Source organism: Lactuca sativa, chromosome 9 (genome assembly GCF_002870075.4).
Source record: "Lactuca sativa cultivar Salinas chromosome 9, Lsat_Salinas_v11, whole genome shotgun sequence".
Classification (NCBI taxonomy): Eukaryota; Viridiplantae; Streptophyta; class Magnoliopsida; order Asterales; family Asteraceae; genus Lactuca; species Lactuca sativa.
The window spans coordinates 213,942,771-213,966,692 of NC_056631.2; the positions used below are offsets into that span (position 1 = coordinate 213,942,771).

At 34.6% G+C, this 23,922-nt stretch overlaps 1 protein-coding gene and 1 pseudogene across 2 annotated transcripts; one reads left to right on the top strand and one right to left on the bottom strand.

Annotated features, from left to right (window-relative positions):
• Positions 1 to 531: 531 nt before the first annotated feature.
• On the top strand, positions 532 to 2,615 carry LOC111899055 (AMP deaminase-like; annotated as a pseudogene).
• Positions 2,616 to 9,901: 7,286 nt separating this feature from the next.
• On the bottom strand, positions 9,902 to 14,697 carry LOC111899012 (BRASSINOSTEROID INSENSITIVE 1-associated receptor kinase 1). Of its 2 annotated transcripts, none has more exons than XM_042898321.2 (10): positions 14,566 to 14,697; positions 13,556 to 13,688; positions 13,369 to 13,444; positions 13,135 to 13,278; positions 12,920 to 12,991; positions 12,722 to 12,793; positions 12,557 to 12,627; positions 12,240 to 12,371; positions 10,869 to 11,210; positions 9,902 to 10,791 (listed from the first exon to the last, which is right to left on the bottom strand). In XM_042898321.2, exons 2-10 carry the CDS (start codon positions 13,653 to 13,655, stop codon positions 10,091 to 10,093), a joined length of 1,710 nt encoding a protein of 569 aa, XP_042754255.1. In that variant the 5' UTR covers positions 13,656 to 13,688; positions 14,566 to 14,697; the 3' UTR covers positions 9,902 to 10,090. The 2 variants fall into 2 exon arrangements, with proteins under 2 accessions (XP_042754255.1, XP_023750656.1); XM_023894888.3 differs by lacking the exon at positions 14,566 to 14,697 and adding an exon at positions 13,818 to 14,506 and having other exon boundaries at positions 13,373 to 13,444.
• Positions 14,698 to 23,922: the final 9,225 nt, after the last annotated feature.

The following is a 23,922-nucleotide window of genomic DNA, read 5'->3' on the forward strand; positions in this document are numbered from 1 at the left end:
CCATAGAGTTGATATGGGGACGACATATCACTCCAATAAATAACAAAAAGTAAAAAATAACATATTTTTTAAATCCTTTGACGGAAATAATGGGGGAAGGTCGTTTTGGGGATAGCTATAGGGACTACTTGTCGTCCTCATAGCTCTCTACGGCTAAAATTGGAACATCCCCTTCGTTTCATTCACGCACATCAATCATCGGTCTCTCTTTATCGATCGGTCAAATATTCTCCTGTGACGACTTCCTCACCTCCCACCACCGGCAAATCTTCTTCCTCTCTCCACCAATCCTCATGCTAGTTGCCGAAGACCACCGACGATCAGCTTCAACACCGACGATTCCAACTACCGGCTTCCTTTTCACCCCCGGTTACGAATTCTAACAATTACAAGCCCCACTCTGGCGACCTAGGTTAGTAATTATCGGTTACAAACTAGAATTGGGGTTTATGTTAGCAATTATGTGTTTGAAACTGGAATTGTGATTTTCTATGGTTTCATAGCTCTCACAGAAATCATTGACGGAGAGGAATGTCGAACACCATCGTGAATGGCCTTGTCGGAGCTGGCGGAGGTATCATTGCTCAAATCATCACGTATCCTCTCCAATCGGTACTTATTCCTTCCCTTTTACTCTCTTTGTCTACTTCCTATTCGTTTGAAGAAGATGATGATATGACTGACAATGCAGATCTAGATACAACATACCTTCATACTAATGGAAATGCTGTAAGCTTTTGATACATTATTAGATCTTCGTGTGTGTTTGTAACTGATACCTGATATTCCATCTTGAAACACACACTTTTTAACATCTGTTTGGCATCTACCAAATAGGGTCATCGGAGCCTACCAGAACATAATAATGCAAATGGAGAGCATAGTGTATCTGGAGACCTGCATGGTGTTCAACCAGATCATGTAGCTGCTGATATTCTTAGGAAAGAACCAGAGCACAAGACCTTTGTAAGGCTGAGAATCAGCCCATTTGGTAATCTTCTCTCTTTCTTTTTGTTTGTAATTTCATATATGCAGGAAAACACATACACACACAAGTATTTGAAAATTGAATAATCTTATTTCTTTCCAACTCCTCTTATTGCAGAGACACCATCTTCTGATGAAGCAGAGGTTTATAGAGCATTACAAGTGTGTCTTGAGATGCGAAAGAGCTATGTGTTCGAAGAAAGCATTGCTCCATGGGAGAAACAAGTTATATCTGATCCTAGTTCTCCAAAGCGTAATCCAAATCCTTTTGAGTATACCCCTGAGACAAAATATGATGTAGGTTTGAAGTTTCTGACACAAGTTTGTTCTTGATGCTTATTTTCTTAAATCTTGACTTGATATTCAAATGCTTGCAGCATTATTTTCAAATGGAAGATGGCGTGGTTCATGTTTATGCAGATAAAGATTGTAAGATAGCATGAATCAAGAGCATCTGTTGAGGTTCATTAAGTCCAAGTTCAGAAGGAAACCAGATGAGGTAATGCTTCATATCTATTTCTTGATCATTTAAAAATGTGTTTCTCTTTTGCATGAATCAAAGTTTATTTTTTCCTGTTTCAGGTTGTAATATTTTGTGATGGGACATATCTGACCTTAAAAGAGGTTTTTGAGAGCTTGGATTTAACCGAGTAACTTTACTATCTATAGAACAATTATATCTTCTTGTGTGAATGTTTTTTTATGATCATAAGTCTTAAATGCAGATATGACCTGAATGTTGATCAATTAGATGTGCATGCAGACAAGAGCACATTTCATCGTTTTGATAAATTCAATATGAAATACAACCCATGTGGTCAAAGTAGGCTTCGGGAGATTTTCTTGAAACAGGACAATCTTATTCAAGGTAAGTTTCAGTACTTTTTCAGGTCGTTTCCTTGCTGAGGTAACAAGCCAAGTGTTTGTAGATCTTGAAGCGAGTAAATATCTATATATGGAAGAAAGCAAAGTGAATGGGACAAGTGAGTTTTGAAATCCATGTTATTTATTTATTCCTTTTATCTGTTTTGATTCATGCATAACACTTACACTTACACTTAAAGCTTTTTCCTTTTGACGGATGGCTGAATACAGAATATCTATATATGGAAGAAAGCAAAGTGAATGGGACAATTTAGCTAGATGGATTGTAAACAATGAATTATACAGTGAGAATGTTGTCTGGTTGATTCAGGTGATCTCTTACTACAATACTTTAAAAGACACCAAATGTTTATACTTTAATATCAACTAACATTATAATTTATATGCATACTTGTGTTGTTCAGCTACCCCGGCTTTACAACATATACAAAGAAATGGGAATTGTGACATCATTTCAGACAATTTTGGATAATGTTTTAATCGATCAAGATTCACATCCCCAGTTGCATGTTTTCTTGAAACAGGTACCAATTAAATTGTACACATTACATAATTTGAATTTGATTTATTTCATAAAAATTTGTATGTAATGTTTTAATAATCTTATAAAGGTGGTGGGATTGGATTTGGTGGATGATGAGAGGAAGCTTGAAAGAGGCCCTACAATCTTGCATTCTCATACCCAAAATAAGCTTCGTGAATCAAAGGGCATGACAACTATTGTTTCAAATTGCCCTTTTTAATTTGGTCTGTGAACAGGTATTTTTAGTAGGTGCAATTGCGAAACTTATTGCTTAGGATGAAACGTATTAACTAAATATCTCCATCTATGGGGACGACATGTTGTCTTTATAGCTTTATCTATGTAGATGACTTGTTGTCTTTATAGACGCACCTATAGAGACGACATGTCGTCTCTATAGATTTATCTATGGAGACTAGCATCGTATAGCGACAAACCAAAAAAGGACAACATGTCGTCTCTAAAGGCTATCTACTGCGACAGTATTTATAGCGACGGAAAAAAAGATCTATTGTGACGGGGCTATGGTGACAAGAGCTATGGGGACGATATGTCGTCTTGGACATCTATAGGGACGACTTTTAGAACCTATAGAGACGACATTTGTCGTCCCTATAGGTCCGGTTTCTTGTAGTGTCCTTTTATGTTCATATATGCTTTATTGTATCTGATAATATTACTATATTATATTTTCATTAATGTTTATATATGCTCGAATTATGTTTGTTTATCTTTGTTCATTTATGTTCGTTTAGCATGTTCATGAACATAAACGAACGAACATGAACAATGCAATTTGTTAAACAAACGAACATGAACAAGAAAACTCGTTTGTTTATCCGTTCGTGTTCGTTCATTTGTTCGACTAACTTAAACGAACGAATATGAACAAGTCTCGTTCGTGTTCGTTTGGTTCGTTTACATCTCTAATTCCTGTGGTTCGGTTTCTTAATGCCAATTTATTTATTTTATTATTTATTTTTACCGAAATGGACGACTTTTCAAGAGAACCATTTTTAGGAGAAAATATTAAAAATAATACTTCTATTTTTTAAAAAAAATATATATTGATCGGTTTTCAATATGTTTCACTTTTATCTTTTAAGAAAATTATAAATTGATGGGTTTTTCAATATTTATTTGTCTAATATACTAATATTAGAACAATATTAGTATATTACCCTTATTGTTTTCATTTTCCTTTTTTATTTTCAACAATTTATTTAATTAAAAGTAAAACAAAAACCTCACCCAACCCTTTCCTATTCTACTACAAGACTTGCATCACTCTACACTACCACCATTGTAGCTTGCCAAATATGATAATTCTAGCATCGTCATCACCTTGATGAATGTCGTCTGAAAACCATGTATCTATTTTGTTTCTATAATGAAATCTACAAACAGGTTCCGCAAAGGGGTATCAAATAGTTTTGGGTTAATCTTGATTTTCTTTAACGAAAATTATAATCTACTTCTAAACTATTCTTTAATTTTATGTTGAGGACTTGAACCTTTGAACTCATGAAATGAGGACAACACCATATAAGTATTTGGAATCTTTTATTTTCTAAATATGTTTAATTAATTAATGGGTAATTTGCAATGTTTGAAAGACTCGAATAAATAGTTGGTAAGTAGTCCTTTTTTAAGAGAAAGTTTAGCTGCTATTTTATATTTAAAGTGTACTCAGACATTGAGAAATTAAGGAGAATTGTTCCAACAACATTACATTTATTCCTCTTGTTTAACATTAATTTTTCATTTTGCAAATTACCAAGGCGACTATTCCAACAATTGGGTGAGTAGAAGAAGTGTTGATCCTAATATGATTAATAGAAACAACATTGGTTGATCAAATGTGAAAGAAAGCAGCAAGTTTGTGATCGATAGAAAGCAAGTATAGAGGCTAATCAAGTCGTGATCGGCAGAAAAAAAGGAAGCAACAATCTATCACTTTTGATCGAGATAAAAAGAAAAGAAGCAAGACCTGAGCAAGCAAGATAGAAAGCATAAAATCGAGGCAAGAGACAACAAGAGTCGAAGGACGACAGCAAGACCCGAACTGAAAGACCCCAACTTTCATATTTCTGAAAACATTATTATCACTCCAAAACATGCTACATACATATTCAAAAATAATATTTTACATTGATAACTTGTTTACAAACGACTGGATACAAACCGACTATTACAAAGTGTTATATATTAAACAACTACCCAGGATACTATACTTCTATACATACATGATCATATATTAGTTTTACATATAATATGAACGCATTTTATATATACCGAATAGCGAGTTCTACAACCATGGTTTTCAGGAAAGATAAGTGGTATAGTGGCCAAGTTTGAAAGTCTCGACTCAAACCTTGAAATGGATATCGTTTTAAGGGATTTTTAAATTCGGTACCAAAGAAGTATATACCAATTGTTGAATCTATTGAGCAATATTCAGAAATTGAAAACATGTTGTTTGAAGAAGCTGTAGGGAGATTGAGGAACGTCTCAAAAGCCACGATGAAAAGGAGGAAGAGCAAGGGCGAGTTTTATTAATGGTTTCCAAGAGTAGTGAGCATGAAGATAAGCAATAGGGACGAGGAAGAGGTAGAAGAATAAGATTCAGTAGATGAGAAAGATGACGTGGGAGTGGCATGGTTCGAATTGACAAAACCGGGTTTAGATATTATGATTGTGTAGATTTCATACATTTTGCTTATGCATGTTCTAAATGGAAAGACAACAATAAAGAAGAAAACTTGATCCAAGAGGAAGAATTGGCACTGCTTTGAGCAATGGATCGACATCAAGATTATGGGGGTCAATGTGGGTTAATCTTGATGAGTAAGTACATGGAATCATTATTTTCTACTAGCCAATACAAGGGATTTCTCATGGACAGGTAGAGTCAAGCTTTTAAATGCACTTGGATTGAGTACGAGTAGGGATTGCAATGAAGCATATTAACATGCTTAAGGATCTCAGTGGCATATTTCTATTGCAAAATAAACATGCCAATGGAAATACGAGTAGCAAAGATGTCAAGGAATTAATTAAGCACACTAAGATCTGTCATGGATTAAGGTGTCTAATCCAATAACTAAATTGGTATATTCTTGAAATAGAAGTAATGTCTTTTTTGAGTTGCCCTAATAACTTGTAACCAAATAGAATGACTTTTGGGAAAAATAGGTTGTTTTGTTAATTTACTAGTTATGAAACCCGTATATTATACGGGTTGATTAAAACAAAATGTTAAATAAAAATGATTAAATGAGAAGTTTATTTGAATTTGAAATTTGAAATAAATAAAAATTATGAGAAAAAAACATGCAAAAAATAAATTAATTAAAATTATTGTTTAGTTATCAGACCCGTATACTAAATAGGTTAATTATAACAAAATGTTAAACATAAAGGTTTAAACTGTAAATTTATTTGAAATTGAAATTGAAATTTAAATTTAAAATTTGAAATTAATATCATTATGATAGGTTTAATTTATGTAAACTAATTAATAATTTAATAATATATTATAAATGGAAAATGAAATAAATGACAAGTGGAAAATAAATATATCTTTAAATTATGACAAAATGACATGTGGCAAATTGAATGAGAGAAGGAGATGTGGCAAAATCATTCTTATTTATTAGGGTAGATTATATGATTAATAAATTAATAATAAATTATTTATTAATATATTATACGATTAATATATTAATTAGAAATAGTTATAATTAATTTAGAATTAATCAAAAATTAATTGGAATTAGTTTCGAGTTAATTATAATTAAATGGAAGTTCATGGACTAAGTTGTAATTGTTCAATAGTTGAGCAAAGTAGGGTGTCTAGAACCCTCTTAGCATGGCCAGTTTTGGCTATGTGTTTTAGGGTTTCTAGATTAAACTTATTGGATAATTAAGGAGTTGGATAATTACCTAATTCATGATATTATTATTATTATATTCAAATTAAGGTTATCCAAGGCTTCCTTATCATCTAAAAACAGGATCCTAGGGTCTCTAGTTTTCGTCCACTCTTCCTAAGCCTCCAAGAGAGGAAAAGTTCTCTAAGCCTCCCCTCTCCTCAAGTCTTCTAGTTTCTAGGGTTTTGGGTACAAGCCATTTGAGGCATCCAAACTTTTGGTGCTTGCTTTCCAGGAACTTAAAGGAAGATTTTATTGATTAATTGTTACATTAATCAAAAGGTATATTACTCTATTCCTTCTTGTAATTTTGATTAAAGTAGGGTTTCTTGATATTTTTAGTTTATTACTATCAATAGAGAAAACATAGATCATTTCTAGGTTGTATGTGAACTTAAGGGTTTAAGTGTTTTTCTACCACATGAATTTTTTGTATAACCTAGAAAACCCATCAGTGGTATCAGAGCCTTAGTTTTCTATTGATTGTGCATAATTTTGATGTAACATTCGTGTTCTAGATTGGTTAAGGTTACTTTTGTCAGGGACCAAATATGACGTTTTAGAGGAAATCATGTTCCACGACATGGCTAAGGAGGGCCACGACATGACAATTGTTTAATGGATCACATGTGTTATTGGATTGGCACAGTGTGACCAAAGGTTTCCATGGTGTGGCAGTTGTTCTAGCCCAAGCCCATGACGTTTTTAGGGGTTCCTTCGTATTTAAACCCCTCTAATTCATTTTTAGGGTTCCTTATCAGCCTCCATCACCCTCAAGTTTCAGAAACCCAAACCCTAATTCCTCATTGTGAGTTGTGAGTCTATTTTGGTGACTTTGGTTGCTTGTGAAGAAAGAAGAGGCATTAGAAAGGATTGTGGGGCTTCTTTGCTTAACTAAAGATCTATTTTGGGTATCTCTAGACCTTTGTAAGTTTCCAAGTTCCTTGCTTTATAGCTTAAAGTGGTTAGATCTTGAATATTGTCTCATATTCTTCATGTTTGAGCAAGTTTGGAAGGAAGGAACTCATATCGTTGGCAAATTTATGACTCTCCTGAGTCCCAAGAGCTTCATATGTTGTAGATCTAGCCTTTGGTAGATGTTCTTGTCATTTTCTTGAGTTTTGGTCTTTAGAGCTCATTTTGACCTAAAATGGGTTCTAGACATGTATTGGACATACATGTCTATAAAGCTTCCACATTTATCATAGATCTGGTATTATAAACCCTTCTAGAGTGGTTGGGTTAAGGAATTTTTCATATTTAGGGCTTAATGGTTAAGGCATTATGGATTATGTCTTTATTTGGACCTATGGTTTGAGATCTTGATCTCTTTGGGTGTCTTAATAGATAAAGTTGGAAACTTTATCCATTTAGACCATAGAGTGGACCAGATCTGAGCTTTGGAGCTCTTGGAATCAAAGGAAACAGCTTAATCCATTAAGTTGTTGGGAATCTTAACACCCACGGCGTGGCTATAGGTCGTCACGGTGTGGTGACTAGGAAATTCTCGTCTGGTTGATCGTATGAGGACCACGATGTGGCCAAGGAAGGCCACGACGTGGAGGTAGACTAAAGTCAACATTAGTCGTTGACTTTTGGCATTGCAACATCCCAAAAATACAGGTAAAATTTAAACCTTTTATGGATTTATTAAATACTTTTAGTTAATTACTTAATTAAATTACTAATAAGATATGTAACGATGTATTTTAAACTTTTCAAAATACCATGTTTATAATACTCTATAAATTATTTGACATTAATTATTAAGTTCCATTAATATTTAAGTTAATTATTTAAACACTTAAAAATCAATCATATTAATCACAAAACAATTAATCAAGTCAAATGCGAATCTCCTAACTTCTACGCTTTTAATTTATCATGCTAGATACACCAAAATCAGATTTGGGGATAAAATATGGCAATGAGTTATCACATAAAAGCTGTTAAGGCAGATTAGAACCCAATTTTTCGGATCTGGCCTGGGCTCACGATGTGAGCATGCAAGCTCACAACGTGAGCTGCGACAAATCCAAAACATGTTTCTTTGATCGGTTCACCAATGTGAGAATACATGAAAAAATACCCTAGGCTTTGATACCACTGATGGATTTTTAGGTTTACATCTACAATGCACACTAAGCGGAAATTTATTCAAACAATTCAAATAATTAGGGCGCATGTAACCTAGTTTGATATATGTCTTTCACATACAACTATATACTAAGAGTGGCTAATCTACAAATATTTCATATGAACAAACTAATTCATAAGATAAGAAAACTAACCTTAAAGATTGTTATTGCAAACAATCTTGAATCCTTACTTGAAAAACCTTTGGCAGCTAGCACCACAAGTGTCGTGCCTCTAATGGTTCACACCCAAACCTTAGCAAACAAGGAGCTTGAGAAGAGAGATTGCAAAATTCGGAATTCCTCTTAGGAATGTAAGCATGGATGAAATTCAACCCCAAAGGGGGGTTATATAGGTGATACGGAGGTGTTGGATAAGGCAGGTATCTCCAAGATAACCCTAATCCCTTTACTTCCTCCATAACGCATCCAAGGCACCCTTAGAGCCTAAGGAAATCCTAGAAGGCTTCTAGAATTCGTCCCCTCTATGGGAGGTTCTACAATTGTTTAATGCTCAACTATTGAACTTTGTCACCTTTAGTCCTCCTACTTTTAATTAATCCAATTAATTCAAATCAATTTCTGATTAATTATTAATTAAATAATACTATTTCCAATTAATATATTATTCCCATAATACATTAACAAATTATTTCTTTTGATTTCTAATTAATTTATTAACCATATATTAAATTAATAAATCATTTAATCAATCTCTCTCTCTCTCTCTCTCTCTCTCTCTCTCTCTTTCTCTCTCTCTCTAAAAGTTATCCTATTTAATTGTTAGGTTTGAGGGCAATCCAAAAGTACTGTGCTACTATCAATTCAAATTTCTACTAATTATAGTTATGAGCTTAGACACCTAATTCAATATATTTATCCAAGAATTCTCAAAGGTTGCAATACCAATGACTTGTTTGACGAATAAGGGTGTTGCTTTTAGTTGGGATCCGGAGCAACAGTCAGCATTCGAGATACTAAGAAAGAAGTTATGTGAAGCACCAATATTAACCCTTCCTGAAGGTGTGAATGATATGGTGGTTTATTGTGATGCATCAATCATAGGTTTTGGAGTCGTTATCATGCACTGAGGTCGAGCAATCGCTTATGCCTCAAGACAATTGAAGCCTCATGAGGCTGATTATCCAACACATGATCTAAAGTTGGGAGCAGTGGTCTTTTCTCTTAAGATTTGAACACATTACTTATATGGAGTACGATGTACCATTTATTGATAACATAAACTAGAGAGGATAAATCCCCGCACCCTTTTTATTGATAACATGAACATATACATACAACGGACAAACACAATTCCTTAAATAAGGAAGAAATATGGACAATATATACAAACGTAGAACTTTTAGTTAACTAGTAAAAAGAAATTCTGCTTTTTCGTATGTACAAGATCTAAAAAGATAAAAAAATAATAATAATAATAATAATAACCCAGCCAAATTTTTTTATACAACAAAATAAACTTTTTCTTATACACAAAATGACCAAGCGTTTTTGTCTATATTTTGAAAATCCCCCAATACAACAATCTACCAAAAACCTAGACATAGTCCTACTACATAAACTCAAGACTCCTAAGATTTACAACAAAAAAAGGGACAAACGGTCGATTATCTAGGACCAGACAAGTGATCATTACTAGGGTTAAAACCCGAATTAAACTCAACCCGAATCTGTTGTATCTGACTATCCTCTTTCTTTGGAATCGCCTCTTTCTTCCACTCCTCCCACCTCTCCGCCAACCCATCACCTTCAAGCATCTTAACAACTTCAAACATCTTCGGTCTCTCCCACGGTGTCGCCCGTGTGCACAATAGCGCTACCCGTATCACCTCCTCAACTCCATTCAACAAATTACCTCCTAAATCCGGATCCACAAGCACCTCCAACTTCCTATCTTCCAAAAGCCCTTTCACCCAATCAAGCAACATCACCTCATCATCATTAGCAAGTCGTGCAAGATCATACGCCCGTTGCCCGGTGATAAGCTCTAAAAGCATCACACCATATCCAAAAACATCCGTTTTTTCCGAAGATCTGCCCGTGGATATATACTCCGGGGCTATGTGTCCGATTGTACCACGAACACCAGTTGTGACATGAGTGTCTTTGTAGTCCATGAGTTTTGCTAACCCAAAGTCTCCAACTATTGCTTCAAATTCCTCATCTAATAGAATGTTTGCAGCTTTTACATCACGGTGAATGATTTTTGGGTCGCAGTGATCGTGTAAATACGCGAGGCCACGTGCGGACCCGAGTGCGATCCGTTTCCTTGTTGGCCAATCGAGTGCGGGTTTTGTATCGGGTCGATCTACAGTAATTTGTCAATTAGCTAAAAAGTCATGTATTTGACTTAAAAAGTCAAAGTGGATCTTCTTAATTTCTTACCTTTTAGACATGATGCAACGCTTCCATTGACCATGAATGGATAAACAAGCAAACGTTCGGTTGGTGTCATGCAAAAACCTTGAAGCCTTAATAGATTCCGGTGAACTGCCATACTTATTAACTCAACCTCCGTCTGAAACTGCAACTCGCCACCTTGAACACGATCTAGCAGTCTTTTCACAGCCACCAAAGACCCATCAACTAACCTTCCTTTATAAACTTTACCAAATGCACCTCTTCCGAGAATGTTTTTGTCGCTAAAATCATCCGTTGCCACTTGTAGCTCACGTAGAGAAAACCTCTTCAGTTGCCCTAACTGATGAACTTCCGGATCCTCTCCAGCTATAAAAAATCAAACCAGACATTCATTCTATATACCTTTTATATTGCTGGAAATAATTAAATGACACTTTTGGTCCCTGTATGTTTAACTTTTTCCGAATTACATTTTTGGTGACAGTTAACATATGTCTAATTAGATGTTATGAATTGATAAAAAAAACAAAAAACAAAAAATTTGGTCCATGTGGATTTTAGTTTGCTGGAAATTCCTTTCTGGTCCTTGTAGTTTTAATTATCCGGAATTACACTTTTGGTCCTTGTAATTTTTAATTTGCAAGGAGGAAATAAGAAAAAGATACTTTTGGTCCCTACAGTTTTAATTTCTCGGAATTACATTTTTGGTCCTTATAGTTTTCATTTTCTGAAATTACACTTTTGGTCCGTGTACTTTTTAATTTGCAAGAAGGAAATAAGAAAAATATACTTTTGGTCCCTACAGTTTTATTTTTGTGGAATTACATTTTTGGTCTTTGTAGTTTTAATTTTCCGGAATTACACTTTTGGTCCATGTACTTTTTAATTTGCAAGAAGAAAATAAGGAAAAGATACTTTTGGCCTTTTGCTCCCTATAGTTTAATTTCTCAGAACTACATATTTGGTCCTTCAAGTTTTTAGTTTGCACGAATTACATTTCTAGTTCCTGTAGTATTAATTTTCTGAAATTACACTTTTGGTCCGTGTAGTTTTTAATCTGCAAGAAGGAAATAATAAAAAGATACTTTTGGACCCGATAGTTTTAATTATGTGGAATTACATATTTGGTCCCTGACATTTTTAGTTTGAATAAGTTACAATACTGGTCCCTGTAGTTTTAATTTTCCAAAATTACACTTTTGGTCCGCGTAGTTTTTAAGTTACAAGAAATGAGTGCTTATACTTTTGGTCCCTATAGTTTGCAATGTTGTGCACATTAGTTCAGATTTTGATATTTTATTTTACAAGAAGACTGAATTATTATTATTTTTTTTTTTTTTGAAATTTGTTAGGAACCTAAATAAGGTGATAATTAAATCTATTAAATTTAGTCACCTGCTACATCAGAGAAATGATCTTGTGGGTGTCTACCCCGCCACCAAGCAAGTGCAATCAACGGAACTGCAATAAAGATAGCAGCTCCGACAGCAACTCCTCCGGCAATTGCAAATGTGTTGTCTTTGCGGACTGAAATTTACATAAAATACAATTACAAGGAATGTAATGAAACAGGGGTAATATAGTCATTTTACTTGGAAAAAGAACCAGACCAAGATGTCATCACATTAGTGCTATCAAAGATCATATAAAGTAAAATAAATTTATTTAAGTTTTTGAACTTTTTTTAAAACAATGATAATGAACGAAAATACCTGAAGGAGGTGTCAGTGTCACATTCGGTGTTGTATCATTCGCAAATGTCAAGTTGGGATTATTGAAAAAACTGAAAGAACAGAAGTTTGCAAAATCATGATATATCATTATATCTTGAATTCATGGCATAATTTCAAGAATCATGTAAGTAACATTATTTAGACCTAATGTTTGTGAATCGCGAAAATGAGCCATTGTAAGGGACACTTCCATTCAAAAAGTTGTTGGATAGATCACTGTGACACATAATAAAAAACCAAACAATTTTAGCTTTGTTTCAATAACTATAAATCATAATTGAATGATATGTATATATATATATATATATATATATATATATATATATATATATATATACTTACAGAATTTCTAGTTTGTCTATAGTTGTTAACGAATTTGGAATAGTTCCCATCAAACTGTTGTTATTCAGACGACTATCCTTGCACAAAAACACAGAAACAACACTTTGATTCTTGAGACATTCAAACTAACAAAAGATGAAGTAAAATGGATCAAGCTTTTTTAATTTCATAAAAAAAAAAAAAAAGGAATCTAAATGATGTAAAACCATACATACAGATAACGAAGTTTCTGAAGGTTGCTCAATGTGTTGGGAATGCCACCTTCTAACTGGTTAAGATAAAGATCCAAACTCACTAACTGTCTTAACTTCCCAAGTTCATCAGGAATTTTTCCAGTGATGTTATTACTATAAAGCTCCCTAATATCACCAGACCATATATTAATTAGTAAGTTTAAAATCATAAATAAAATGATTAATAATTAAGGAAAATGAATATACACTATTGACCTACAAGTACTGTAAATTTGTAAGTTGACCAAGCTCCGAAACCAGTTCACCTGACAAGTCCGCGTTTCCAAGATCACTGTGTGTGTGTGTGTGGCAAACACCAAAACAGAGATTTATTTGTAAGAGTAGAAAATGGAATAAAAGAATAAAATATCAAATTTTTATTAAAGAGGTTTGATGAGCTTACACTCGAGTAACTTTATTCCTAGGGTCGCATGTGACATGAAACCAAGTACATGGGGTGGGAAGGGCCGAATCCCAACTTTGCAAAACATTCTTCGGATCATATAACTTTGATTTTAGGCTATTCAATGCATCAACTGTTTTACATATATGAATTTTGATTATGGTCTCTTCTTTGAAACATCAAATTAATGAGGATTTAACTTATGAGTATAAAACATCATGAATCAAGGAAACAATCAAGAATCATGAAAAAAAGAACATACCTTCAGCATTCCCATAAACCCTTTTATGGAACCCCAAAATAAACAAATAGAGGATCACAGGGAGGATTTTATCCATTTCTGGCTAGTTAAAAGCCTAGTTTCATCATCAGTTATTGAACAAAATCAAGAAATATAAAATGCCAAAAACTTGAAACACAGAACGCTAGCTTTGAAGACCAATTCACAAATAAAATGAACAAACTAAAACCGAAAGCTCCACTTCAAGAAATTCTTCGACATGATGATTCTGAAGTTATTTGTTTTGGGGTAGTGACAAGGGGAATAGTCTTTGTGTAACCAGTCAAAATTTCTTTTTTTCTCCTAAAGTTGTGGCTGTAGGAAGAAAGAGAGGGGACCATTTTAGGAAAAAGGGAATACTGAAATGAAAATTCACATAGTTGACTCCGAGAAGACTTTGACTATACTTTCAGTATTGTAGAAACAATTGAACTACATAAAGACTTGAATGATTTATCAATGTATATACATTTCTAACATAAGTTGGGGGAAGTGAAGTTTCTAGAAAACGGGTAAACTTAACCCGTAAGACCCACCAGGTTAACAAGTTAACTTGGAGTTCTCCTGAAAGAAGGCTTCATTCTGGCATTTTATCAAACACTTAATACACGCATGTAAACCTACCACACGTTAACTTGTTCAGGTAGAACAGTCATCCACAAAAGAACTGAAACAGATTGTTGGGACATGATAAATTTAAAGATAACAGAGTACAGAAAGCAATACATACATTTGACTGAAGGTAGCTTGGGTTCGACAACGATGTTTGCGAGCCATCACATTCCTTGCCGGATGATTAAAGTTGCACCAAAATGGAATGCTGATCTCCCTTTAGTGTCGAATTAGTGGAGATTTTGTAGGATTGAAAGAGACCATAAAAGCAATATAAAAATGTTTTTTTTTTTTTCATGCGCAAAATTCGTTAGATTAGATAGGTGTTTAACTATTTCGTGAACGAAGAAATCATTGCAAGTCAAAAATAAGAAAGAATGTGGGAATGGTGCGAAAATAGAGAAATCAATAAGAATTTGCAAATATAAATTCTCCCTCAAATATAAATCAATTGTTTTTGTTCTTAAAATTCTCCCTCAAATTTCTATTTGGTTTTTTTCTTAGTCACCATTTTGAATTAATAGATTATCTACGGTTTAATTTATGGATAAAGTTTAATCATTTAGATTATATAATGTTTCTGGCCATTTAATTTTTCTTATTTCCTCTTTTTACATTCATATATACCATTCTTATCGCAATATATCATTGTTATGTGGCTGGGTTTTCTAAATAATTTCAAATTTCATTAACATCCTGCTAGGATAGTAAGTGTACAAATTTATGGTAGTTGTTTCATTTCATATCAATTCGTAAAGTCACTCTATAAGAAAATAGGAAAGGATGTCTTTGTAACATGTAAGAAGTGACTACTTTTTTCTTTGTTTTTCAATTACTAAAAATAATAAGTGATTTATAACATTAAAACTTCCTTTTTTTGTTAATAAGAATGATTTTTTTTTCAATTGCAACATGCTTTTGTCATGATTCAAAAGAACACTCATGTTTATGATGCTTGTCGGCGTGCTGGTATTTCTGTGAAGAAAGAAGCGCCAGTGAACTTTTTGACGGACCCGCATGATGGAATGTTCACACTTAGACCGGCTTACATTTTGGTCTTTGGATGGATAGGAGGGAAGCATGTGTGTGTGGATCTTACTGGGGTCTCTCATCTCGTTGGTTTGGGGAGCGGAGGTTTCACAGTTGGACATGCCGCTTTAAAAGTCGTTGCGTGCAAAGTGGTAAAGAACGAGAATACATGTATAGCAAATCAACATGTGTTTGTTCCTTTTGCATTCGATACATTTGGTTTTCTCGCACCAGAGGCGGTGGAGCTCCTCAATAGAGTCCAACGGGTCATGCATTCAATGTCATATCTCCTAGATCCACAAATGTAGTTTTCAAAAGAATTGGTTTTGTTATCCAGAAAGGGCTAGCGGCGCAGTTTGTTGCCTGTTTGCCCTCAATCAATATGTATTGAACTATACAATTAATCAATGGTTAATTGCCTGAAAGATAAAAATTCAAAAGAACTGGTTTATTAGATTAAAAGATTAGAAATGTGTGGTAAGCATGCAAGTTTTTAAGTGATGTGATCACTTTTGAGGTTATTCTAAACTTACGAATTTTGTTTAAAGTCAACTTGTCCATGAGTTGAAATGGATAAACATAATACATGCATCTTTTTTTGTTTATCGTAGTTATATTATTGTTAGTATGTTCAATGTATAAGTTGACAAAAGCATGTGAAGGCATTCTTTGTAAGGTCCATGATTATGAATATCAATCAACAAAATTTGATGAAGGCATCTACCAAAAGGAAAACATCTAAGAAGATGTAGACGAAACTTCTTATTTGGAATGATGAAATTACTCTAAAGTTGATGTTTAATACAAAATTTACTTGACTCCGTCGATGGTTTGACTAATTTGTTTTCAATCGATATGTATTGAACTATATAATTAATCACTATGAACGAAATGTTATTTGGGGTTGAAAAAAAAATGTTGATTTGAATATATTATTTGTAATTTTGTATCTAAAAGGTTAAAGGATATATATATATATATATATATATATATATATATATATATATATATATATATATATATATATATATATATATATATATATATATATATATATATATATATATATATATAACATTAGTGTATTTTTATTGAGTTTCGTCTTAGAATGGATTTTTTCCTCTCCTTCCTCGTGCCCAAAATATGTTTGGAACGATCCGGCGAACACTCATTCTTTACCCAACATCTTTGTTTTGCAGACATCAAAGATCTTAACCAAGATTTTAGGGGCTAATTACTTGTAACATCCTAAAATTTTAAGACAATGTTCTTCGATTAATAAAGTAAATAAATGAAATATGACTTATAAAGTTAAATAATATTGGGTTAACCATATCATTAATTGATATGAAGTTTAGAAAGTCAAAAGTGGGAAATAATAACATTTTAAAGGTTAAAGGAACCAAAATTGTCAAGTTGGCAAAATGAGTTGACCAAAGGGTTGACTCAATTAATGGAAATGACTAAAAAGGTTATAAAATGGATGGAGAAGGACTTTTTATGTCAAAAACTTAATTTAAAGTCACAAATATTGTGGTTTAGTGGGGTTTGGCCAAATAATGTAAACTAGAGGGGTCAATTGTGAAAATATTAGGAAATAGGATGCAATCCTCCTTCATTCTTCTTCTTCAGATCTTATTTTGCAAGGGAAGACCTCCCTAATGGCGATTTTGATCTAAAGAGCTCCTTGGGTTTGAATTAAGCAAGTTTAGAAGCATTCAAACAAGAAGGGAAACAATCAAAGGCTAATGAGGTTTAATCTCTTCTCTATTACTCCTAAATTTTGAGTTCAATACTTGGAGAATACACCAATGTCGAATTTAGCTTCTTCTAAGGGTTAGGGTTTTGGTTTCTAACCTCCCTTGAGTAGTTTTAGTGATTCTAATCTCAATCCAATCACTATATTAATAGATTTGATGACTTGGGTAAAAATCTTCATGAACCCTAGAAATCTAAATTGGGCATTTCATGTTTATATGTTAAATTGGAATGGATTCAATGACCTAGATGATGTTTGATGACAATGAATCCAATTAGAATACTCAAACACATCCATGATGGTAAAATGTTGCATAAACATGAATTTTAGGTGATTTTGGGAAAGATGTGATGACATCAATGGATTTTATGCACTTAGGTATAATTATTGAGCAAATGAAGTTCATAACCATGAATGGATGCTATTAGAAAGATTTAGATGCAAAATACTGAGTGTAGATGTCACACCCCCGAACCAGACGGCGGAAACGTCCGAGGGCTATTGTGACTCAATTGAATACCATCACAATGAATATACATGAAACATAACATCATACAATACCAAGCATTGGAATATTACAACTGGTAGCGTTTACATTCAGTACATTGATCCATAATATTACATGCTCAAAAGTAAATTGTTCGGTACTAATTAAGACAACAGCAAGACGTTACTGAGTACATTTTTCCTTTTAGATTTACCTGTTACCTGAGAATACAAGTATTTTGAAAAACGTCAACATATGAAATGTTGGTGAGTTCATAAGTAATGTTTGAAATATATATAGTGGTTTGTATTGCTTTGAAAATCCCCAGAAAATCCGATATTTTCTGAAAAGAACTTAGTATAAAAAGTGTGAAGATCCGTAAGTATGCTTGTTTGTTTCTATAAATGTAAAAGTACGGTTTGTAAAACTCGGTATGTAACTCGTAGGTGTATTAATTGAAAACCCTAGGAAAACCCGATGTTTTCCTAATACTTTGCATCAAATGATTTATGTCTTGTTATTTTGTTACGACAGGTGTATTCGTTGAGTCCCGGTGACATTGGATTAATTATGGATTGTGAATTGTTATAAACACACATTAATGAAAATGACTAGTTTACAACCATACAAATGATCCCTTAGGCGTCACTCGCACTATTCACTTAATCCAAACACCCGGACTTCATGTAGCCCCACAACCGAGGAGGAAAAGAGGGTGCGAAGCCCCGATATTTTCCGTAAGTCATTCAAGGCTATCGTGAATGCGAAGGGCCCTTAGCCCGACTCGCATTTGGTGAATTCTCGACTTTACTAGCAGCACCAGAGGGCCCTTGGGGTCCAACAGCACAAAGCCTGTAAAAGTCCTTTTACACGAAATTAGGTCATATAAGACCCAACTACATGTAAGCGAGTTTCCTTCGGGCCTAAAGATCATGTCATTGGGCTAGCTAGGCCCAACAAACACGATTTGAAACTTTTGGGCCCAAAGACGGTGTATCGACGTCTGGTGTATTCTCACAAGTGTATTGACTTCCCGAAATTTCCGCGTGTGTATTGAAGTTTCGTCGTGTTAGTAATTTCGGATTCATTATTGATTCGAGACCGAATCAATTCGTTTGATAACGATTTTTGGTGTTGAAGGTGTATTATAATTTGCCGATAGTCGAGGTGCTAGTATTTCATCATGACGGATTTATTGTTTAAAACATTAGGATGTTTCATTACTGCAACCCCTTTCTTTTGGATAATTTACACATTTAACCCTTTGTATAAAATAAATTTCTATTTTAGTCCTCAAACCATTTTTCTTGACACTTTAGTATCAAAACTTGTAGAAAAGTTATTTTTCAGCTCAAAGTTATTTGAAAAACAGTTTTAGTCCACTAAATGAAATTTTTCTCGGCTGAAACCCTTATGTTCGCAGTTTTTACACTTTTGGCCCAAAATAGAAAAATTTTGCATTTTTGGTCCCTTTTAAATATGAAAAGCATTTTTAACCCTTGAAATGGACTTGGAGCATTAGTAGTCCCCTGTTTTACAGAAAATCACAGTTTCAGCCCCTCTAATTTGAAAATCTCGCGTATTGGGCTTTATTGGGCCGAAAAATTCATTTTTGGCCCATTATGCTTAAAAATTTCACATTTAATCCTTCAAAGAGAATATTTCCAGAAAAATACCTTGACTCATTTCATCCATCAGAATTTGTATTTTGTCATTTTCGGCCCTTTAACCTTATATTTTCAACATTTTGAGTCCAAAAATGGGATTTTTAGCCCAATGAGTTCATATTAACTAACTTGGTTATTTTTCTAGAAATGATTTGTGTGTTATAATATGTTTAACACTTGTTTCATACATCCTAATGCAAATCTCGATTTTGAGGACTTTTTGACTAGTTTCAACACCATAATCACATAAGAACATGTAAACAAACATAAAAATCATACAAAGCATACATATACTCATAGATCTACACATTTGCTTGTATTCCTCCCCCCCCCCCCACAAAACTTATAAAAACCGAAAAATAGGGGGTATGAAGCTCACCTTTGGGTGTGGTTTCGGTTTTGGAGGAGAATGGAAGAAGTTTGATGTTGTTTTCGGCCCTAGCAACTTCTTGAGGAGATTTTCGGACTTAGATGGTTCTAGGGAGTTAGACCATAAATTTTTATGAGTTAAGATGAGAGGTTTGATAAATCAAGGAACCTAGATCATAGATTTAAGTATAAACTTACCTTGGATGGTAGTCCTTGTGAAAAATCTCCTTGGAATGACCTTAAATCTCGAAAATTTAGAAGAAGGAGGGAGGAGACGTTCTTCAAAACTTAGAGAGGATGAAATGAATTTTTGTGAGTGTATGTGTGTGTGTTCGGCCGAGAATGAGAGAGAGGGAGAAGAAGAGAGATCTTCAAGTGATGTATGCATGGATATATGGGACAAGATGCATGGAAGACCCTTGAATAATTGTGAGGTGGCAACAAAGGTCAACTCTTCCTTTTCTTTGGGCTTGGGCCGAGATTGGAGAGGGGAGAAGAGATTTTTGGGCTTTATTGCCCCTAAGCCCATATAGGAGTTAAGTTGAATGATTGTTGGTCCTATAAAATATAAGTGTGATTTTTATACTTTGTTGGGCTAGTTTAGGTTAATTATGGTTCATAATATTTAATTTATTTCATTCTAGGCCAATATGGCCCAAAATGTTGAAATAAATGAATGTGGATCCAATTAGAGCCCATTTAAAGGTTCTAATCCCATGATAGTCAAATTGGAAGCTTATTGGTCCATTGAGTCCAATAAGGAAGTCCTAGCCCAAATGGACCTAACAAGAACTTCTAGGGTTTCCAATTGCTTGTTGACTATTTGTAGTACTTGTATGGTGTATTGGATTGAAGTTTTGTTGTCATAGAGTAAGCATCATACATGCTCTTAAGTTTTTGATTCTACATTTTACTTGAGTGTAGTGATTACAAGACACAAAATTTCTAGTTGTGACAGTAGATTGGATATTCGATTAACCCATGGAATTTATGGTCATAAGGGGCATTTTGGGAAATGTAAGGATAACTACATGATGATTTATATATATTTGAAGTGAATGGCATTCATAAACATAAATTAACACTCTAAAAATGATATTGAAACATAAACATGAAGGATCTCTTGAGCTGTAAGTGGTTCTAATGATTGTTTTAGCCTAAAGGGCAATTTGGGAAACATGGAATATAATTGAGGATTCCATGGTTAGTTTATGTACTTGCAATGAGATTAATGAAGGTTTTATGTGCTTGACAACATTTATTTGAGTGTTTAATAAATTGGGAACAAATCTTGTGAGCTTTGGAATGTTCAAGTGAAAAGTGGACTAGTTTACCCTTCTTTTAAACACTTGAGGATCATCTTGATCTTAAGGTTTCAATGAACTCTTAATAGATTAAGTGGAGTGTTTTAAGATGATAAAACACCTCCAAAATATGTGTGAGAACCTATACAAATGGTACAAAGTGATTTGGAAACGGGCCTTCAAAAACTATGCAAAGTATAGTGTTATTTTGAGAAAAATCGAGTTTTGGGTGTGTCCGGACATGAAAACACGGCCCATGTAAATGCATGCTTTTATTTACATGGCCCGTGTAAATCCCTAATTCGGAGATTTTCTTGTTTTATTCATAACTTTTGCACACGGACTCGGATTTACATGCGGTTTTCGCCTACATTCATATTATTGAATGAGGAATAGTATGAAGTAATAAAATTTAGTAATGGAACATTCGAGGGGTATTTTGGTCATTTTAATGAATTGTGCCTATATGTTAGATAGGTGGTATTTGAGAGTGTTGCTCTAAGGAAAGGAAGTAGATGAGGACTAGTTAGCCTTCTTGTGATTGAGGTGATGTAACATCCTAAAAAAATGACCCAAATTTTTTTGTTTAAATAATTCTAAGGTTATCTACGATTTATAATATATCATAAAACCGTACGTCATAAATCCCAAAAAGTTATAATAGATGTGTCATAACAAAAGAACTGTAACAACATAACATAGTATCTAAAATAAACTCCCAGGACAAAAGTTGAAGCCGTGGTGTGTGCAATGCCATCATCCCATGCTCTTCCCTTTGCTTGCGGAAGCACCTGAAACCAAAACTGAAACTGTAAGCACAAAGCTTAGTGAGCTCCCCCAGACTACCACATGCCATACAATAACATATAAACACATATTGGGCCTTGCCCACTGCATCGGACCGAAGTCTGGAAACTGCATCAGACCAAAGTCCAGAACTAACCAGGGCCTTGCCCTCTGCATCGGACCGAAGTCCGGAACTGACTGGGACCTTGTCCCCTGCATCAGACCGAAGTCCGGAACTAACTGCATCGGATCGAAATCTGAAACTAACTGGGACCTTGTCCCCTGCATTAGACTGAAGTTCCGAAACTGTCTGAGCATAACATAGTATATCATAAACATACCAACTAGCGTAAACACCTATATTGCATACTGCATTGGAGCGAAGTCTGAGCACATAACACAAGACATGTTTGAATCATAAAGACATCAAGCACACTAAACTACTACATCGGACCAAAGTCCGGAACTACTGCTAACTAGGCGGGTCGGTATTGTGGTCGTAGACCCGTTCCTACTGGAAGGAAAACTCACCTCGTAGTGCTGGCTGCTGAGATGCTAACTCTAAAAGTGGCTGACTGCTGCTCCGGAACTAACCGGCTACACATCCCAAAAACACTAGATCGGTTACTTGTAAATGCCCTCAGGGTAAAATGACTATTTTACCCCTAGTCAAAGTCAACTCCCTGGTCAAAGTCAACTTCCAGTTGACCGGACTCGCCGAGTCCCTCCTTTACTAACTCTGACTTTAATTCACCGAGCCCCTTTCCCACTCACTGATTCACTCTTAACTCACAACTCAAAGGGAAAACGGGGACTCACGACTCGACTCGCCGAGTCCGAAGAACAACTCGCCTAGTCCTATCGCAGATTCCATACAATCGAACTCTAATCCATTCCAAGGCCTCTAACTCGTAGATTTGAGCCCTTGGAACCATCTGAACACGTAAAGTTGATGACTTTACGTGTAACTACGAAGGAATGAAGCCATTTCACTCAAACACTACTTTTCTCGGGAAAAACTCATCCGACTCGCCAAGTTGTAGAACAACTCGTCGAGTTTAAGGCAATCTTCATCGGACTCGCCGAGTTGCTCATCCAACTCGTCGTGTCCATGGCTATCTTCATATGACTCGCTGAGTCAAGCTTGTGACTCGCCGAGTCCATTCAGTCCCTTTTCTATACAGACCTGATTTGTAACGACCCAATTTTCAAGACCAAAAATTTTATTTTTGAATTAACGCATTTAATAAACATTATGCCAAAACATTTTCAATAAAACATTCCATTACAAAATCATAATGTTGTATTTCAAACCATAATGTCATAAGTATGGAAAATCAGAGTACAGTCCCAAAAAAAACTTCTTGCGGAAACATGTGTGTGTGTGTGTGATGCGCTGCTATACCGCCGACTCTTTCCCCTTCGACGAAAAGGTACCTGAAACCAAAACCAAAACTGTAAGCACAAAGCTTAGTGAGTTCCCCCATCATACCACATACCATACAATATCGTTGATATCTTTCAACCGATAACCTTCATTGGTATCTTCCAACCGGTAACCTTCATCGATATCTTTCAACCTGTATCCATCATCGGTATCTTTTAACTAGTAATCAACATCGATATCTTTCAACCGGTAACTAGGGACTATTTCACCCCTACTACTAACATAAAATCAACATTTATAAGCATACAGTCAGGCATATCCGGGTACTAACCTACCCTTGGGCCCTAAGGACCACTGTCAGGGAAACTAATCCCTACCATACACATAACATACTACCCAGATAAACCTCATAACCAACACATAACCAAACCAAGATAATTATCACAAAGACCATTATCTTCTAAATACCCCTTTTTGGTGGGCCGGCATTGTGGCCTTAGACCCACCCCTACTGGAAGGTAACTCACCTCAATATCGTGCAACGTCTGAAATATCCTCAACGCACAAGTCGACTCCCTACGACTCCTCGATCCCTCACGACAACCTTTAAGTCAAGACACATCATATACAACCCTAAACAGGGTCAGTCCAAGTTCAATCAAAGTCAACATTGGTCAAAGTCAACAT

Bases quoted from the DNA above. Each gene is read 5' to 3' on its own strand.
- LOC111899012 (XM_023894888.3), bottom strand. From the start codon at position 13,893: ATGGATAAAATCCTCCCTGTGATCCTCTATTTGTTTATTTTGGGGTTC. The intron at 12,794-12,919 runs GTAAGTATATAT...TATGTGTCACAG, and splicing joins ATAGACAAACTAGAAATTCT to TGATCTATCCAACAACTTTT. The intron at 11,211-12,239 runs GTGACTAAATTT...GATTTTTTATAG, and splicing joins TCATTTCTCTGATGTAGCAG to CTGGAGAGGATCCGGAAGTT.